A 15,173-nucleotide genomic window follows, 5' to 3' on the forward strand; every position below is an offset into this window, starting at 1 on the left:
CCGGGAGGCTCAGCCCTGTGCCAAAACCTGAAACCTGGCATATGAATGGTATTTCGTAGACAGTATTATAAGTCAACACTGAAGCAAAATAAGAACTGTATTTACATTTCTGCATTTTAAGAGGATGCCTTAAAATTAAGCGTATGACATCTTTATTTCTGATTTTGTAGAGTGTTGCCTTTACAGCCCTCATAGCTGGAAATTTAGAGCAGTAAATTCAGAGAAGAGCTCTGAGAAGACTGTTCATATTTCAGGTCCTTTATCAGCAAGGTCTCCATCAGGGCCAGCAGGAAAATTCAACACACAGGCAACAGCCAGCAGTTTCCACAGTATTTCTACGCGTAGACACGTAAAATGCAGCTATTTTACGAAAATGCTTTCATGTCAAATTGTTCATGGTTTCGATGTTTCATCATTTGGGAGTGGTGATTAGCTCGACTACCCATGAATTAAGGTATTGCGAAACTAAAAGACCTGACGATTCTCCGTGCAAAACAACTCTGCCTTTTCATTAGGAGGCGATAAAGGAAGAGAGGAGAATTCAACTGTAAACTCGTAGCATGTGTTCAAAGCTGCTCTTCGCTGGAATAGCAAGGAATACGGGTTTAGCCACACAGATGCTTGTTCTAGGCTTTGGCCGTATAAAATCAGTAACATTGTGTTGCTAGCTGTGAACGTAAGCCCTACATCATGGAGCAGCCCTCAACAGTGACATAAAATAACCCACGGAACCTCCCACGTTGCTGAATGCCACTCCGTAGGCAGCTTGAAATATGTAAGCGACTCAGAAGCACCGCATTGCAGAGGAAGGTTTTCTTCCGGTCGGGGTGGACGCTGAAATGTGCAGACACGTCAGAGATGTGGAATTCCACCTAAAACAGCTCCCCCGATCCTCTTCTCCCCGGAATAACCACACTGCTTACGTTCGCTTCTAAAGAGCAGTCCAGGGAAATCCTGAAAAGAGAGGCTACGCTAAAGCATCGCCCACATTACAGAGCTCCAGGCCCGTTCGCATCAAATGGGGCGCGAGAGCTTAAAACACGGAGCCCAGTCACTCAGTGCCTCTGTCTTGCGCAGTCGCTGTGAGCAGCACCCGTACCGGGCTGTGATCGGGTCGGAAGAGACGAGACAGAGTTCCTTTCCCTGGGGGGCGCGACAGGTGCCCAACCCCTGTGCTCCCAGGATGCAGCACTTTGGATGGGGCGCTCTGGGAGGGTGTGTGTCCTTGGGGGACAGGTGTCGGGGCAGGTCCACGTGGAGAGCCGGGCCTTCAGAGAAGGAATGGCTTGGCAAACAACGGAGATTTCTGTCTGGGGGGAGGGGCAGCACCCCAGGGAGAGGAGGCCCTGGAGCGGGGCGGGTCCCTGGAGGGCCATCGTCACACAAGTGCGCGTGGCCTGAGGGCTGAGAAAGGAGGACCCGAGCTCGAAGTTCTGGGAGAGGTTTGGGGAAGAAACGTGTGGGCGGAAGAGGCAGTCACAGTCGCCGTGACTTTACGCCGCGGGCGGCAGGGGTGATCGTGACAACGCAGTGGGGAGGGGGGCAGGTGTGTTTCTTGGGGGAAATGGGGGAAAGTACTGACCTTGGCTGTAAGCATTCCTGACCCATGAAACAGATCCTTGCTGAGTGCCTGCTGCGTGCTGGCTGTCTGGGCGCTCACGCCCCGGGGGCGGACGGTGGAGTCCTTACAGACTTCGGGTTGGCTGCAGGGACCCCGACGGAGAAACGCAGAGCCACGCGGGAGACCTCGGGGTGGGGAGGCCCGTGTCCGGGAAGCCCCCGCCATGCGCTGCGCGGTCCCGCCTGTGGCCGAGATCCCGTTCCTGACCCCGTGGGACTTTCACTCGATTGAGGGTTGCGATCAAGGGTTGGGGAGCAAAGCAGTCAGAGTCGGAAGCTCGCCCCCGACCCCCACTCACTCACTTTGTGACCAAGCCTGTCTCCTGGTCTGCGGAACGGGACTCTGCTAGGCTGAGCCCGAGAGGTCGTGCTGTGGTGGATGGGGGCTCCGGGGGGGCGCGGGGGCCCTGGGGTAAATGCCCACGTGTGGCCGCAGCGGCCGGGCGCGACGCGGTCCCCGAGTACCCGCGCTGCAGTCGGGGCAGCTGGCGCCGGGCCGAGCCAGCTGTGCCGGACGGGCTCCCAGGCGTCCAGGGTGCTCTCCTGGGGGCCGTCTGGAGCCCGGTTCCCGCCCCAGCGCGGTCAGCCCGCGCGCGCGGCCCCTGCGTGGAGCTCGCCGGGCCGGGGGCCGGGCCGCTGCCCTCGCGCCACATCCCCTGCCCCTCGCGCGGCTCCACTCCAGGGCAGAGCTCGGCGCTCCGCCGAGGCCACTGTTCACAGGGAGAGCTGCAGCGAGGAGGTGCAGGGTGGCCCGTAGTACCGGGTGGGCGCCGGCTGTCCCTGGGGCGTGAGCAGGGGCTCGGACGGGGCCTTGAGACTCCTGTCCCACCACCGCCTCCTTCACAGAGGGGGGCTCCGGTCCCAGCACCGGGCGCAGGGCCGGCTTTGGCTGGCCTTCCTCTGCCCCATCCACCTCCACGGCATCCCCATTCACCGCAGGCCCTGGGGGCTCGGGCCGGGGTGGGTGGCCGTCGGGCCAGGGCGGCCCCAGGTGCCCAGAGGCCCCCCTGCAGGCTGACAGGTTGGGGCCGGGCTGAGCACCTCCCGCCCGGGGCCTCTCCCTTCGCGGGGCCGCACAGAGCCCCAGCCTCCTTCTCTGGGCATCTGCTCAGTGCGCCTGTGACCCTGCAAAGAGTCCGCGCTGCACACCTGAGGGGAAGCAGCAAAACCAAGTGAGTGTCGCTCTGAACCGGGTCCAGGGCTGCGCTCCAGCCCAGCTTCCTCCCCAGACTGGCCTTGTGGGTTCCCCCTCACCCCAGAGGCCCGGGGCCTTCAGAGTTGGCCTCTCTTGGCCGAGGTGGGCCCCCGTTGGTGCCAGTGGGCCGTGTGGAATCGCTGCGGCCGCCGTCCTAGAACCACCTGAGGCTCTCGTCGGCCTCCGCCCCTTTCCGGTGTTTGTCTGCAGACGCGTCATGCCCGTCGGGGGAGCCGCGCTCCTGCCCGGTGTTTTCATCCAATTACTGAGCACGAGGCACCGCTCGGAGGCGCGACGTCCCTGGGACCAACTCCTGGTGGCAGGAGGCGGCCAGCCCTGCACTTCCCGGGGCGCTTCCAGTGTCTCCTCTGCGTCGTCTCTTGGCCCCTGGTTTGTTAAGGATGATGACGCATCTTAGACGGGCACACAGTCTGCAAACATGACACGGAATGAAGGGCAGCGTCCTGGGAAGGAGCCGGTGGGGGTCACGTGACGCGGGGCGGTGCCTACAGTTCTGTGACCAGTGACTCCTCGTGTCTGCGCGCAGCTGTCATTTCCAGAAGACTTTCACACGCACTGGACTGTTATCTCAGCCGAGTTGGCAGAGTGTGACCCAAGCTCTTGTTGTATCTGTGGACACGAAAGCCACGCTCGGTCATGGGCAGCACACAGCTCGGACCCCCGCCTCGATGGCGTCGGCCGCTCTGGCTACAAGCACAGCACCTGTCAAGGGCTGCTGGGCGGCCCGTCGCACTTGGAGTCCCTCCAAAGCTTCCATCAGGTCAGCCTGATTATTTTCCACTGCATCTTCCTGAAAGGATGTTATGATTTTCTAGTTGTTTGGTGGCTGGCGATAAATCAGGCCTTTCTGATGTCATGTGAAAGGGCCCTGTGCTTTCTTGTGCAGCGGCCGCAGGCTGAAGGGGTCGTGTCGGCAGGACACCGTGGACGCGGCTGGCTTAACCCTTTCCCTGCTCAGTCAGGCACGGCCAGGCTGCCCGCTGTGGGGGCGTGGATGGAGTTGAGGGGCCTCCCTCCCACACGGGCTTCACCAGACTTCCTCCACTGAGAGGCTTGGCGTCAAATCAAGATTCCAAACAAGACAGTGTGTCCACGGAATGACAGAGGAGACCGCAGGTAATTCTGCAGAAGGAATCCTTTGGAAGGGTCTCTGTCTCATAATCATGAAAACGAGCGGTTTCCCTGAAAAGAGGACAACGTCTAACGGCCGAGGGGTCGTGATAAAATGGGACTCTCGTACTTTGCTGGCAGCGCTCAGTTCCCACGGGTCTCCGAACGCCGCGAAGAGGTTCTCACTGGGGCACCAGTCCCGGCGTTCTCCGTGAATGCTCTCCCACAGCTCTGTCCCCTGGCCAGTCCTCTGCCTCCTCCAAAGTGGGCCCCGCTTCCTGCGTCCTCACCGCTACGCCTGGTCCCGGCCGCCACCGTTCCCCGCCACCTGCGTGGCCACCATCCCCTGGCCTCCCCTGGTCTCCAGCCGCTCTCACCCCGCTCGGCGGCCACGGTGAGGTCGGAGACACCCAGCCGAGCCCGTGCTCAAAGCCTCGCGGGGCTCCAAGCAAAGCCAGACTCTGGACTCAGTCGGAGGCTGATAAGGTCCACAAATCTTAAAAGTACAGCAGGTTCTTTCTCGGCAGGTGTCACACACGCACACACACGCACATGCACACACACGCACACACGCAGACACACGCACACACAGGATTTCGTAAAAAAAAAAAAAATTAAACTCAAGCAGGTTTAGGTGCTGTGTCCCACCCTCTCGAGACCTTATGGGGCAGAAGAGGGGCCGTGGCCGCAGGGGAGCTCGAGCTGCACCCAACACCGGCAGGGACCCACTCTTGCAGGAGGAGACGAAGGGCAGGCAGCCCTCAGGAGGTCCGCGGTGTCCTTGCTGGACCAGAAGAGGGTCAGCCCTTCCTTGCACACACAGCAGGCGCTGGCGCAGCAACAGGCCCTGCCCTCCGCCCCGGGAGGCCCCGTGGGCACTGTGTCCTGCAGGCCCGCTGGGCACGGTCCTGCCTCTCAAGGGCAGGTGCCCAGACCTCATCCCTTCAAGAGCGGCCAGATGTTTCCAGGCTGAGTGACCCAAGCACAACGAAGTGGCAGATCTTTAGGAGGGAAGGGGATTGTGTGTGAGAGTTGGAGCATTCCGGGCAAAAAGAACTCACCCACCCTTGTAAAACACGGAGCTAGAAGTCAATCCCACACTTGCTTTCAAAAATTACATTGGCGTCAGAAAATCAGACTTTCAAAGTACATCAGGCTGAGGTGGCCAGTTTATAGCTGTGGCCCACGGGCTGCAGGTGCTCTAAGGGACCATCAGTGACTGCAGAATAAAGGTGTGTGACAACGTGGCTCTGCTGCGAAGGCCCTGGGTCTCGTGATGGGAATTACCCCGCAGGCCAGTGTGATCGCCAAGCTCCTCTGGGCTCCAACCACCTTGTCACCCTGTCCAGACTCAGTGGCCTTCCCTCCATCCCTGAAAGACCCTGCCACCCCAAAGCTTCACGGGACGCTTTTTCTCATCCGTCAAATAAACGTCACCACTTCAAGGAGGGCCTGGCCCTGTTTTTCAAGCTCCCTGTCCGTCAGCTTTCTGCCCTGAGCTCCCTGTGGCTGAGGCGGGCTTGTTCACGTCTCCTGTCCTCTGCACTGTCCCTCCTGCTGAAACAGAAGCTCATGACAAGGCCTTGTCTAGTCCAGGGCTGCTTCCCCAGCGCCTAAGGCTGTAAAGCTTTGACAACAGTCAAGAGCATGTGAAATGATTACAGTAATTGCGGAAAAACAGAATACCAAGTCTGTTACCATTATTCAAAAAATGATGATCTAGAAACAGAAGTTAGGTTAGGGTGCAAGGTAAAAGCGACATACCTATAAAAGGAAAACTGGAAGACAACCCACTTTAGAAGATGACATTTTCATCCTTGATGTTACTATAAGATATGAAAAGAATTGCTTTCCCTCCTCCTTGGTGATAAAAGCAACACTAGCCAGCCTGTTGTCACGATGAACTAGAAATAGTGCCGGCTGCTTTCCACGTGTAACCGTGAATCCTCACAGCAACCTTGCCTGGAGGGCCGTGTTTCCCCATTTCACAGATTTAAAACCTGAGGCTCAGAAGCACTGAGAACTCCCCCAAGGCCACACAGCTCAGTGCTTGAGCCACAGATGAAGCCAGGTCTCCCAGTGGTGTCTGTGCTGTCAGTGTCTAAGGAGCTTCTGTTATTGAGATAAAATGTGTGTGAACCCGCTTTGACAAATGCACACCCTCACGTAGTGGACACACCCTCCGTGTAAGGCCCCCCCCCCAACCCACCCAGGGTCCTGCAGCACCTTCCCTGTCGACCCCTTTTGCTTGTAACCAACAATCTCGTTTCCCCCACCTTCAGTTAGCTTGCCGGGTCTAGAAGCCTCACGCACGCTGGACCATAAGTGTCGCTCTGCTCTGCCCGTCTTGTCACCCAGCGCTGGAATGCGTTGATGTTTCCACTTGGTTTAGTCTTCATTCGTCAGAGGCCTCTTTGCCACTCAAATGAATGTCCACAAAGCATGTTGTTACAGTGCTTTCTGGGGAGGGCTTGTCCTACTGGGCGTTGTGAGTGCTGGCTTCTGGTCCAGCGCGCGGCCACTAGATGGCTTTGTGACGTTCGTCAAGTGGCTTGATTTAAGTATCTCTATAGCCGTGTTCGGGAATGGGATTCTGTCTCTCTCACAGAGATAGAAAAGCAAACACACCCGGTGACCGGGCAGTGTAGCTACGCCACAGCCTGGTAAACCCGCTACTGACAGGAAACCAAATGAATGGACAAATAGAATTGTAGGAAACCTAAAGATCCGTCTTCATACTCATCTTTCCCCACGTCTCTCAAAAACCTTACTAACAAACGTCATAGCAGTCATCTTAATTTTTCCTCAAATACGAAACTCCCCAGAGAAACAACCGAAAAGCAAGAAATTGGATGCTGTCAGTGGCCTGGTCAGCCTTAGCACGCCTGAGGAAGTTGCTGAGGGGGGCCTCCCTGGGGGCGCAGTGGTCGGGAGTCCGCCTGCCGATGCAGGAGACACGGGTTCGTGTCCCGGTCCGGGAGGATCCCACATGCCGCGGAGCAGCTGGGCCCGTGAGCCATGGCCGCTGAGCCTGCGCGTCCGGAGCCTGTGCTCCGCAGCGGGAGAGGCCACAGCAGTGAGAGGCCCGCGTACCGCAAAAAAAAAAAAAAAAGTTGTTACTGAGGGAATGTATGTTTGAATGACCGTCACGTCATTTCTGCTTTGGTTGGGGAAAAGGAAGGGAGGGAGGAAAGATGGTTGGATGGATGGATTACTGAAGTGAGGTTTCTTAAGTTTGAGTAACCTGATGTACTATACAAGCTGAGAAAAATCCCAAAGGAAAAAATATCCCATCCGTGTCGTAGAAGCATCCACATTACTTACAATACTCTTCAGTACTAATGTTCAAAGGCGGGGGTGAGGGTGCGGGCACATTTCTAAGGGGCCGAGTAATCTAACAGCTAGAAAGGAAATCGCCTTCCCCTTGTGCGTGTGGCGGTCACGGGTGGCCTGAGTCGGCCCCCCCGGGTGAGGGGGCGTCAGGCTATAGGTGAGTGAACACGGAGCCGCGCCTTCGCCCCACAGGTGCTTTGCAGGTGCTTTCGTCCCTAGGAAAGAGGCCACCCGAAGCAGATACAGGATCTCTTGAGTTGCATTTTGATCGTCTGGAGGTTTAATGAGCTGACGTATGTGCGGTGCTTGGAGGGTAGAAAGTACTAAGTGGCGAAGGAAGAGCGGCCCGGCCTTGTGCTCCAGAGGGCCACCAGCCAGCTGTGTGACAACCGTCTTTAATCGTCCACTTAAAGGAGCTTTATCTCCTTTCCGCGGGGTTTGTGTCACCTCCTGCTAGCCCGGGTAATATTTACACCCTAGATCCAGTTATTAACAGTAAGCAGTAATTTCCGACGAAGATGGTGCTGGCTTTGAAGCCTGGGATGCTGAGGTCACCAACAATCTTATCTCCCTTTCATTAACCGGCTCTGCATTGCCACTGCAAGTCAGCCCCGCATCAGCCGGTCAGAGTGACCATCAGGGAAGGAATCAGAATCCGGAGGCTCCAGTTACAGGACTTAATCGAGCTTCCCCTGGGCCGATGCTCCCATGAGCACCGCAGATCAAGGAATGAAGCTAACAGAGAAGTGAGCGCTGCGGTCGCTATAGATGCAGGCCAGATGCAGGAAGGTGGAACCTCGGAAGTACGTGTGCTGCGAGGCTGCACCCCCAGACCTTATTGGCTTACTTTATTTAGCGCAACCCATGACGCACCCACCTGTGCTTCCACAGTCCCCAGACCTCCTGGGGCAGCTTCGAGAAACACTTTCCTCCGTCCAGTCCACTCAGGCTGAGCCTGGGTGAGCCGGACAGGCCCCGGAGGCCCAGGGGCTGGCCGGTACAGAGGCTGGGGCGTCCCCGGGGCCTGCTTCTCTGTCCCGGGAACGGGGATGGGAGCCTGGGGCTGACGGCCAGGGACAGAAGCCGGCCTGGGTGTGGGGCACGTGCCCGCTCCACGCGGGAGTGCTGTCTTCATCTCCGCTCCTCCCAAGCACGTCTGCCTGAAAGGACTTTTTCCAGGATATTTTTAAAGCTCTATTTAAAAGGAACTTGGTGTGTTTCATCCTGTATTTCCCTGTATAATTGTGTGTCTGTATGTCTTCCCTTTTCCCTAACTACGTTTGTCCTTTTCTGCTAATCATATTTTCGAAATACAAATGAAAAAAGATGCATCTCTATGTAGGCTGCACTGTAAACGCCGTTAATTGGGTTCTCCCTTTATAAAGTGAATCCTTTTTTTTTTAACCACCACAGGCTTTATTTACAGATTTCCAAGTGGACACCTAAGGAAGACAGAGTTCTCGTTCACTTTTTCAGAAAGCTCTGCTGTGCCGGACAGACTTCATCCGTGTCTGGGGCACGCCCGGAGGCGGATTATTTCTCCCCCCTTGGTTTGGTAGCTCTTAGTAGCAGCTGGTTCCAAATGACAAGTTCTACCAGTTGGAAGTGAGTGGTCCCCAGCCCAGAAACATGGGATCAGTGGGGACGGGGGGGCGGGGAAGCGTCCTGGAGATCCCTTCGGGCACCTCCACCCCCCTGGGGTCAGGACAGCACGTCCCGAGGCTCACCTGCGAGGCCACTGGCAGAGGCGCCCGCACCCCGGCCCCCTGGCACGGGCTGCTTACTCTGGTCCCTTTGCCAGTGGAGCCGGTGCTGACGGACTGCATTTCCCCGAGGGAGAGCCCAGCATTGTTCTCCCCGACGGCAGCCCCGCTGACAGACAGCCCCTCTGAGGCCGCTTCCTGAGCAGACCAGACGGCCGTTTTCTTCTTGTCTCTTATCGCCCCTGTCATTAGACGAGAGGCCGGGCTTCAGCTTCCCTGGTGCTGATGTGCACAGGCGAGGGGAGGGGCCGTGCCGGGCGCCCTGACTCAGGCTGCCGCGGTGCGCACTGCTCTGGGCTCGCGGCCTCTTTGGGAAGGTTTCAGTCAAAGGACATCAATGTGAACATGAAGAGTTTAACCTGCCCGACAGAGACAGACTCTACTGCAGACTTTCTGGGGGAACATCCAGACTTTGTTTTTTCCCGTTCTTACCGACCGTCAGCTGCGCATCTCCACCCGTGACTGGGACGGTTGTGCAGCTTTACAGGTTTTCCCATCGACTGTGTTGCTGTTGTTAGCAGTTCTGTCTTTCTAAAAAGGAGCATTTCCCCCAAGAGGAAGGCATTAGCATCAAGTGACATCAGGAACCAAATTCACTGGCATTCTTTTATTCCCTTGGAAGCTCAGCTATTCCTCAATTTGGCTTTTTTAAGAAAAGTGGGAGGAAAGCGATGAACATGCAGCAGCGCTCACAGTCCGAGCCTTAAATCCTTGAATCAAGCAGGGCTTCTGTCGTCCTGGTGTCTGTGCCCTTCTCCTTATTGACGTCACTCGAGTCCAGATCTTTCAGTATCTGCACCTTAGAAATGTAACAACGTCCTGCCAAAAGAGCTCACGCTCCCAGAATGTTTCTCCACAGGTGAAACAGGTGCCCTTTGCGAGACTTCCACATCACTTGAAATTAATATTAATGTTAATATTAGTATTAACATTTTCCTGGGAATTCTCTGGCGGTCCAGTGGTTAGGACTCCGCACTTTCATTGCCGAGGGTGAGGGTTCAATCCCTGGTCAGGGAACTAAGATTCTGTAAGCCGTGCTGCGTGGCAAAAAAAAAAAAAAAAAATTAAATATTTCCTAATGTAACCTCAGTGAAAGAGTGAGAAAAAGAAATGAGACTATGAATTTTGAAAAGAAATGTGATAGACTCTGCTTGACAGCTTCACCACAGTGATTCTCAGGAAAGTGGCTGAGTATCAAGGGAATTTAACGTGCTCAATAATGACCAAAGGCAAGTAAGACTGGGGGAAGGGAGGAGATCCAAGCCGGTGTGTTAAAGGTGTGCTGTTATCCTGATGAGGATGAAACGGCACCCAGAAGACTGCAGTGAGCGTGTAAGACAGTGACACAGCATGGGCCCTGCTTCCCTGGGTTTTGCGTTAACTACTGTGGGCGCAGGAACTGGCCTAATGACTTTTCCAGGACCGGGTCTGGCCCTTTATCACTTCACTGTAACAAGAACAGAAGCCGGGAAAGCCGGAAAAATTACTGCAGCAAAACACGCCTTCCTACCTGCGGGGGTTGCCACCCTGACCACCGGCACCCGGGCTTCAGGGCTCCTGGCTGGGTAAGCCCTAAAGGCCACCCGAGTCAGCAGGCGCCCTGGAGCCCTCGGACCATGAAGGGCCAGGGCGTCTGGACACACACGCCTTCCCTGCTCGTGCTGCTTTGCTGCTGTAAAATGCTCCGCTAACCCTAATCGAATCTGACAAGAATAAATCACAGGGTGAAACTCACCTAAGGAACACCTGTGGAAACGGGGAGGACACCAGGAGCCAGAGTCATCTCTGGGAAACGTCACCTTCACGGAGAAATGCTTCATATTTGCCCCAGGGCTTTCTCGTCTCTCTCTTAAAGGAAAGGTCTAGACCACCCAGTGCACGACGTGCGTTTGGGAAACTGTACATAAAATCATCACTTTCATTCAGCTTTGGCCCCTGTTGTCATACCGAGGCTTTAAGCCTATAAATAAAGAAGGAACTGAACGGTCAGAAGAGAAGAAAAGAACAAAACAGATGAACGTCTTCCTCGCCCGTCCTTGGAGCTGATCACACCCTAGTGGAGAGGGTTTGAGAAGAGTGACAGGAAGCACAGCTCCTGGCCTCCTTCCCCCGCAGGCCAGCCACGTGCACCTCCACTGCTGCATCCCAAACCATTTCCCTAAAGGACACACTGGGGAGAAATACGAAAGCCCTTCGGGAGGGGTTAAGGGTAAAACAAGCTGGGACGTCCTTCATCTTTCCTACACGTGGATCGGGGCACAAGCCCAGGGGCTGGGCTGGATGTCAGCTTGGAGCAGCTGGTGTCCAGAGCCACCGTTTCGTTTTAATGGAACCTCATCCTTTTCCTTCACAAGATCTCTCGGTGTAATCAAATTTGAGGGAGACAGAGCCTCGGTAGAAGGTGAAAGGTAGCTGCTCAGCTGGAATATAGGAGTTGTGCTCAGAACTTCACTGGGAAGTTTCACTGGTGCATCTCTGGTTTCAATGAAATCCTTGCACAGTAGCAACGTCTGTTTCTGAGCTTTTGAAAGCCATTTTTCTTCTTCCTTAATTATAGTTCCCTACTTGTTTTTAGATTAAGAACTGCTTGTAGAAAAATACAGGAAACCAAGTTACAATGCAAAGCACCCTTTCCAAGCCTGCTGAGGCCATTTGAAACGGCACCGGTTCTTCGGGTTCTGCTAACCAGGAGTTTAGAGCCCTGCTCACACCCTCTGCAGAACCGGTGACCTCACGGCAGGTGTGGGAAGGGAACAGCGGCCCTGCTCCTTCCAGCCGTGACCGTGACCGTGACCGCTGTGGAACTGAGGGGCCCTGTTGCTTCCTCGTGCCACGTTTCACAGCTCCCTCTGGGGAAAAAGAATGCATATCTTTGTGTGACTCTCAGAGTTGAACAGAGGTATCGTTGAAGTCTGCACAAGTTTATTTAGGGAAAGGAGAGAGAACTAAATTCATTTGTTTTTCCACTTGTATTTCCAGCTCCATGTAGCACTGTGTTCAACTGCTAATTAGTAATATTTGCATCTTACTTTTCCTGAAGACTCTGCATATGGATTTCTAAGGCCAGCAGAAGTAACTTGTTTGACTATTATTAATGCTGGAGAGGAAGCCAGCCCTTCAGCGAAACGCAGTGCCTTTGGGAACTTGATTTACTCCAGCCTAAAATGTGAGGCTGGGTGGTGGAGGAGAGCAGCTGGATGGGCCGTGTTGGAGCAGATTTCAGGCAAACGGTGCAGAAGTGGATCCAGACGCCTTAGCGGACGTGAGCCGGGGGCTGGGCCGGGGCCGGGTGGGCAGAGTGGGTCCTGCCCGCCCCTGCGCCTTTGCCACCTCAGTCCACCTTCCGGGAGCCTGGGGAGGACGTGGGGCAGAAGCCTTCAGTTACAGCTTGAGTGTGTTACTTTCCTTGTTGCCGTGGTTTTTAGGCTGTTCTTCAATATTCCGTGTGGCTGAGATAGCGTCTTCCTGGGGTATGTGTGGTGTGCAGGGTCCTGCCTGTGTCCAGGCAGCCTTCACTGGCCTCCGTTTGAGGGCTCCTGTCTCGTGTACCGCTGGAGGAACACGTTTGCATCTGGAGGGGCTAACTGTTCATCTTAGCCCCAACGTGGTCTATTTCAAAGTCTTTTTCTTTCCTTTCTCTTCTTTCTTTCCTTCCTCCTTCGCGTCTCCCTTTCTGTTTGGAATCATCTTGAAATTCTCATCCCTCTTGCTCGCATCCGTGCGTCCTCAGGACCTGTTCTAGCAGCAGGGCTGGGATGCGGCAATACTTGACGCTCTTCTGGTTTCCTTCCCAGGAAGTCTCTTCAATGGAGGGAAACCGGGAGGCCTTGGCGGTTCGCAGCTCCCTCCCGCGCTGGGAGGCCTAGCGGCTACTACTTGAGTCATCTCGTCCTTTTTTATGTGTTTTTATATTTTGATAAGGTCCTGTCAGCTGGGATGAGAAACTCACGAGTGAGAGCACATGGGCCCCGCCGTCGGAGCCGGGCGGCGGGGCAGGGGCTGCGGGGGCAGAGGAGCCCCGAGTGCGAGTGCGGGGGCCGCTCCTTCGCGGGGGGTGGGGTGACGGGGTCCAGATCAGCATTTCTGAGGAAGGGAGAGAACGGACGAAGCAGACAGCCGAGGGCTGCCAGCGCCTGGTCAGCAAGGAGGGGCAGCTCGGAGAGACGCGCCGCTTCCCGCGCGCGTGGGTGTGCAGGGCGCGGGGCTGCGCTGGAGCGAGAGAGGGGCGCCCGGGAGGGGAGGGGGAGAGACGGGGTGGGGGAGGATGGGAGCGGGGTGGGGGGCGCACCGTAGGGGAGGGGCGGAGGGCGCATCCCCCTCTCCGCTCCCGTGAGACGAGCGCGAATCCGACACGGCTCTCGGGGCGGCGTCCCTGACAACACGAGGCGGAAAAGAAGGTCACTGAGGCCGGCGGGACGCGGTGGCGGCGGCGGGCAGGGACCCCGGGCCCAGCGTCGCGTCCCGAGACGCCGCCCTCGCGGGGCCGCGGGGGACCCGGGAGCCTGTTCCCCGCCGCCGACCGCCCGCCCGTGTGCTCCGTCCCCGCCCGCAGGACTTTCTGCAGGGAGACTGCACCAAAGCCAAGCAGAAGCTCAGCTGGAAGCCCCGGGTCGCCTTTGATGTGAGTGCGTCTCCCGGCCGCTCCGGTCCGGGCCGGGGAGGGGACGCGGTGGGGAAGCGCCCCGGGCAGGGGGGCGAGGAGGGCCGGGGAGGGGGCGCCGGCCGCTGCGGGCGCCGCGGTGGAGGGGGCGCCCCGGGAGGGGGCCAGACGCTCCTGTCTCACCAGCGCTCGCGTCCTCCTCGCAGGAGCTGGTGAGGGAGATGGTGGACGCCGACGTGGAGCTCATGAGTACCAACCCCAACGCCTGAGCGCCCAGCGGTGCCCGCGCCCGCGCCCGGGCCGCCGAAGTTTGCAGCAGCCGGGATGGGCTCCGGCGGCGCCCACTCGACTTTTGTCCAGGCCTCCTCTGACCCGTTTTGGTAATCAAGACGTTTTAATCACATGCTCACTTGACTTGAAATTATGTCGCTGGACAACTGAAATTGTGGGGCTTTCAGGTGGTTTTTTTGTTTTCTTATTAAAAATATCCTTTCTTAACCTGCATCAACACAGTCCTCGTGCATATTGTCTCCAAGTTACAAAAGCAGCTCTCTAAGGACCCCAGAACCAAAATACCCCAATCCCTGCCTTGGAGCGAAATAGCTTCCTTCTGAGAGAGCTGCGGCCGGCCTGAGCCCGGCCTGGCCGGGGCGTCCTCCCGAGCCTCTGCCCCAGACCTTGCTTTCCCCACCTGGTCACGGTAAGCCGCTCTATGCAGCCGATCTGGAAGCCCAGGTCCTGCAGAAAGGCGGCGTTCACACCAGCTCTGGTCTCTGCGACTATAATTAGAACCCAGAGGGCTCCCACCATCTCAAAAGAAGGCTTGAGAAACAGGGAGAGGTGGTTAGAAGAAGAAACTTGAAGGAGGGCAAATATTGCTGGAACATTCCGTGCCAGGCCCCTGGGTCACCCAGAGGTCTCTGAGCCCAAGCCTTTGCTTGTGGTCTAGAATCTTACACACACTACTTATTTCCAACCTCTTCTCAGTAGTAGGTCACTTTTTAAATCTAATTTTGATTTAGTCATTCAACCAGTTTATATTAAGTGCCTAATGTATGCTAGATAGCGTGCACATGAACTACATCAGGTTAATTAGAAATCCGGTTTCATTGAGAGCAGCATTTGGGGGCCTGGCTTTAACTGCGTGTGCTCCCGAGCCGTGCAGGGCGTATCTGTGCAGGTTCAGGCAGGTGGACACACGCGTGTGGAATCCACCAGCATTAGGCAAGGGTTTGTGTACAGGTGGAAACCTCTGCGTGAAATGCCATATTTCGCCCCAGAACAAATTAGGTCAGGACTCCTCTCCCCCTCACTCCCCCTCCAAGGAAAATAAAGTGGAACTCCACAGCGAATGGAATTCCAGCCTTCGCACATGCCTGTGTGAGTGCAGCTGAACTATTTCTGAATGTCTTCGCGGGCAGGTCTGTGATCTGGGGGGACCCAGGCTCCAGCGGCCGGTGGCAGGAAAGAGGGCTCTGTGTGTGGCTGCCCCAGTTGCTGTGCAAGCACGCTGGCCGGGGCGGCCTGGGCT

The 15,173-nt window shown here is 56.4% G+C and overlaps 1 protein-coding gene across 2 annotated transcripts in view; it reads left to right on the forward strand.

The window, feature by feature from the left end:
• The window catches only part of GMDS (GDP-mannose 4,6-dehydratase), a 477,395-nt gene extending 463,249 nt beyond the window's left edge, over positions 1–14,146 (forward strand). For both annotated transcript variants that reach the window (XM_004281075.4, XM_033408007.2), the window contains 2 exons: positions 13,595–13,663; positions 13,849–14,146. In XM_004281075.4, coding sequence (XP_004281123.1) covers positions 13,595–13,663; positions 13,849–13,911 — 132 coding nt within the window. In that variant the 3' untranslated portion in view covers positions 13,912–14,146. The remainder of the gene's footprint in view (positions 1–13,594; positions 13,664–13,848) is intronic.
• The last annotated feature ends 1,027 nt before the right edge of the window (positions 14,147–15,173 follow it).

Source organism: Orcinus orca, chromosome 10 (assembly GCF_937001465.1).
Source record: "Orcinus orca chromosome 10, mOrcOrc1.1, whole genome shotgun sequence".
Taxonomy (NCBI): Eukaryota; Metazoa; Chordata; class Mammalia; order Artiodactyla; family Delphinidae; genus Orcinus; species Orcinus orca.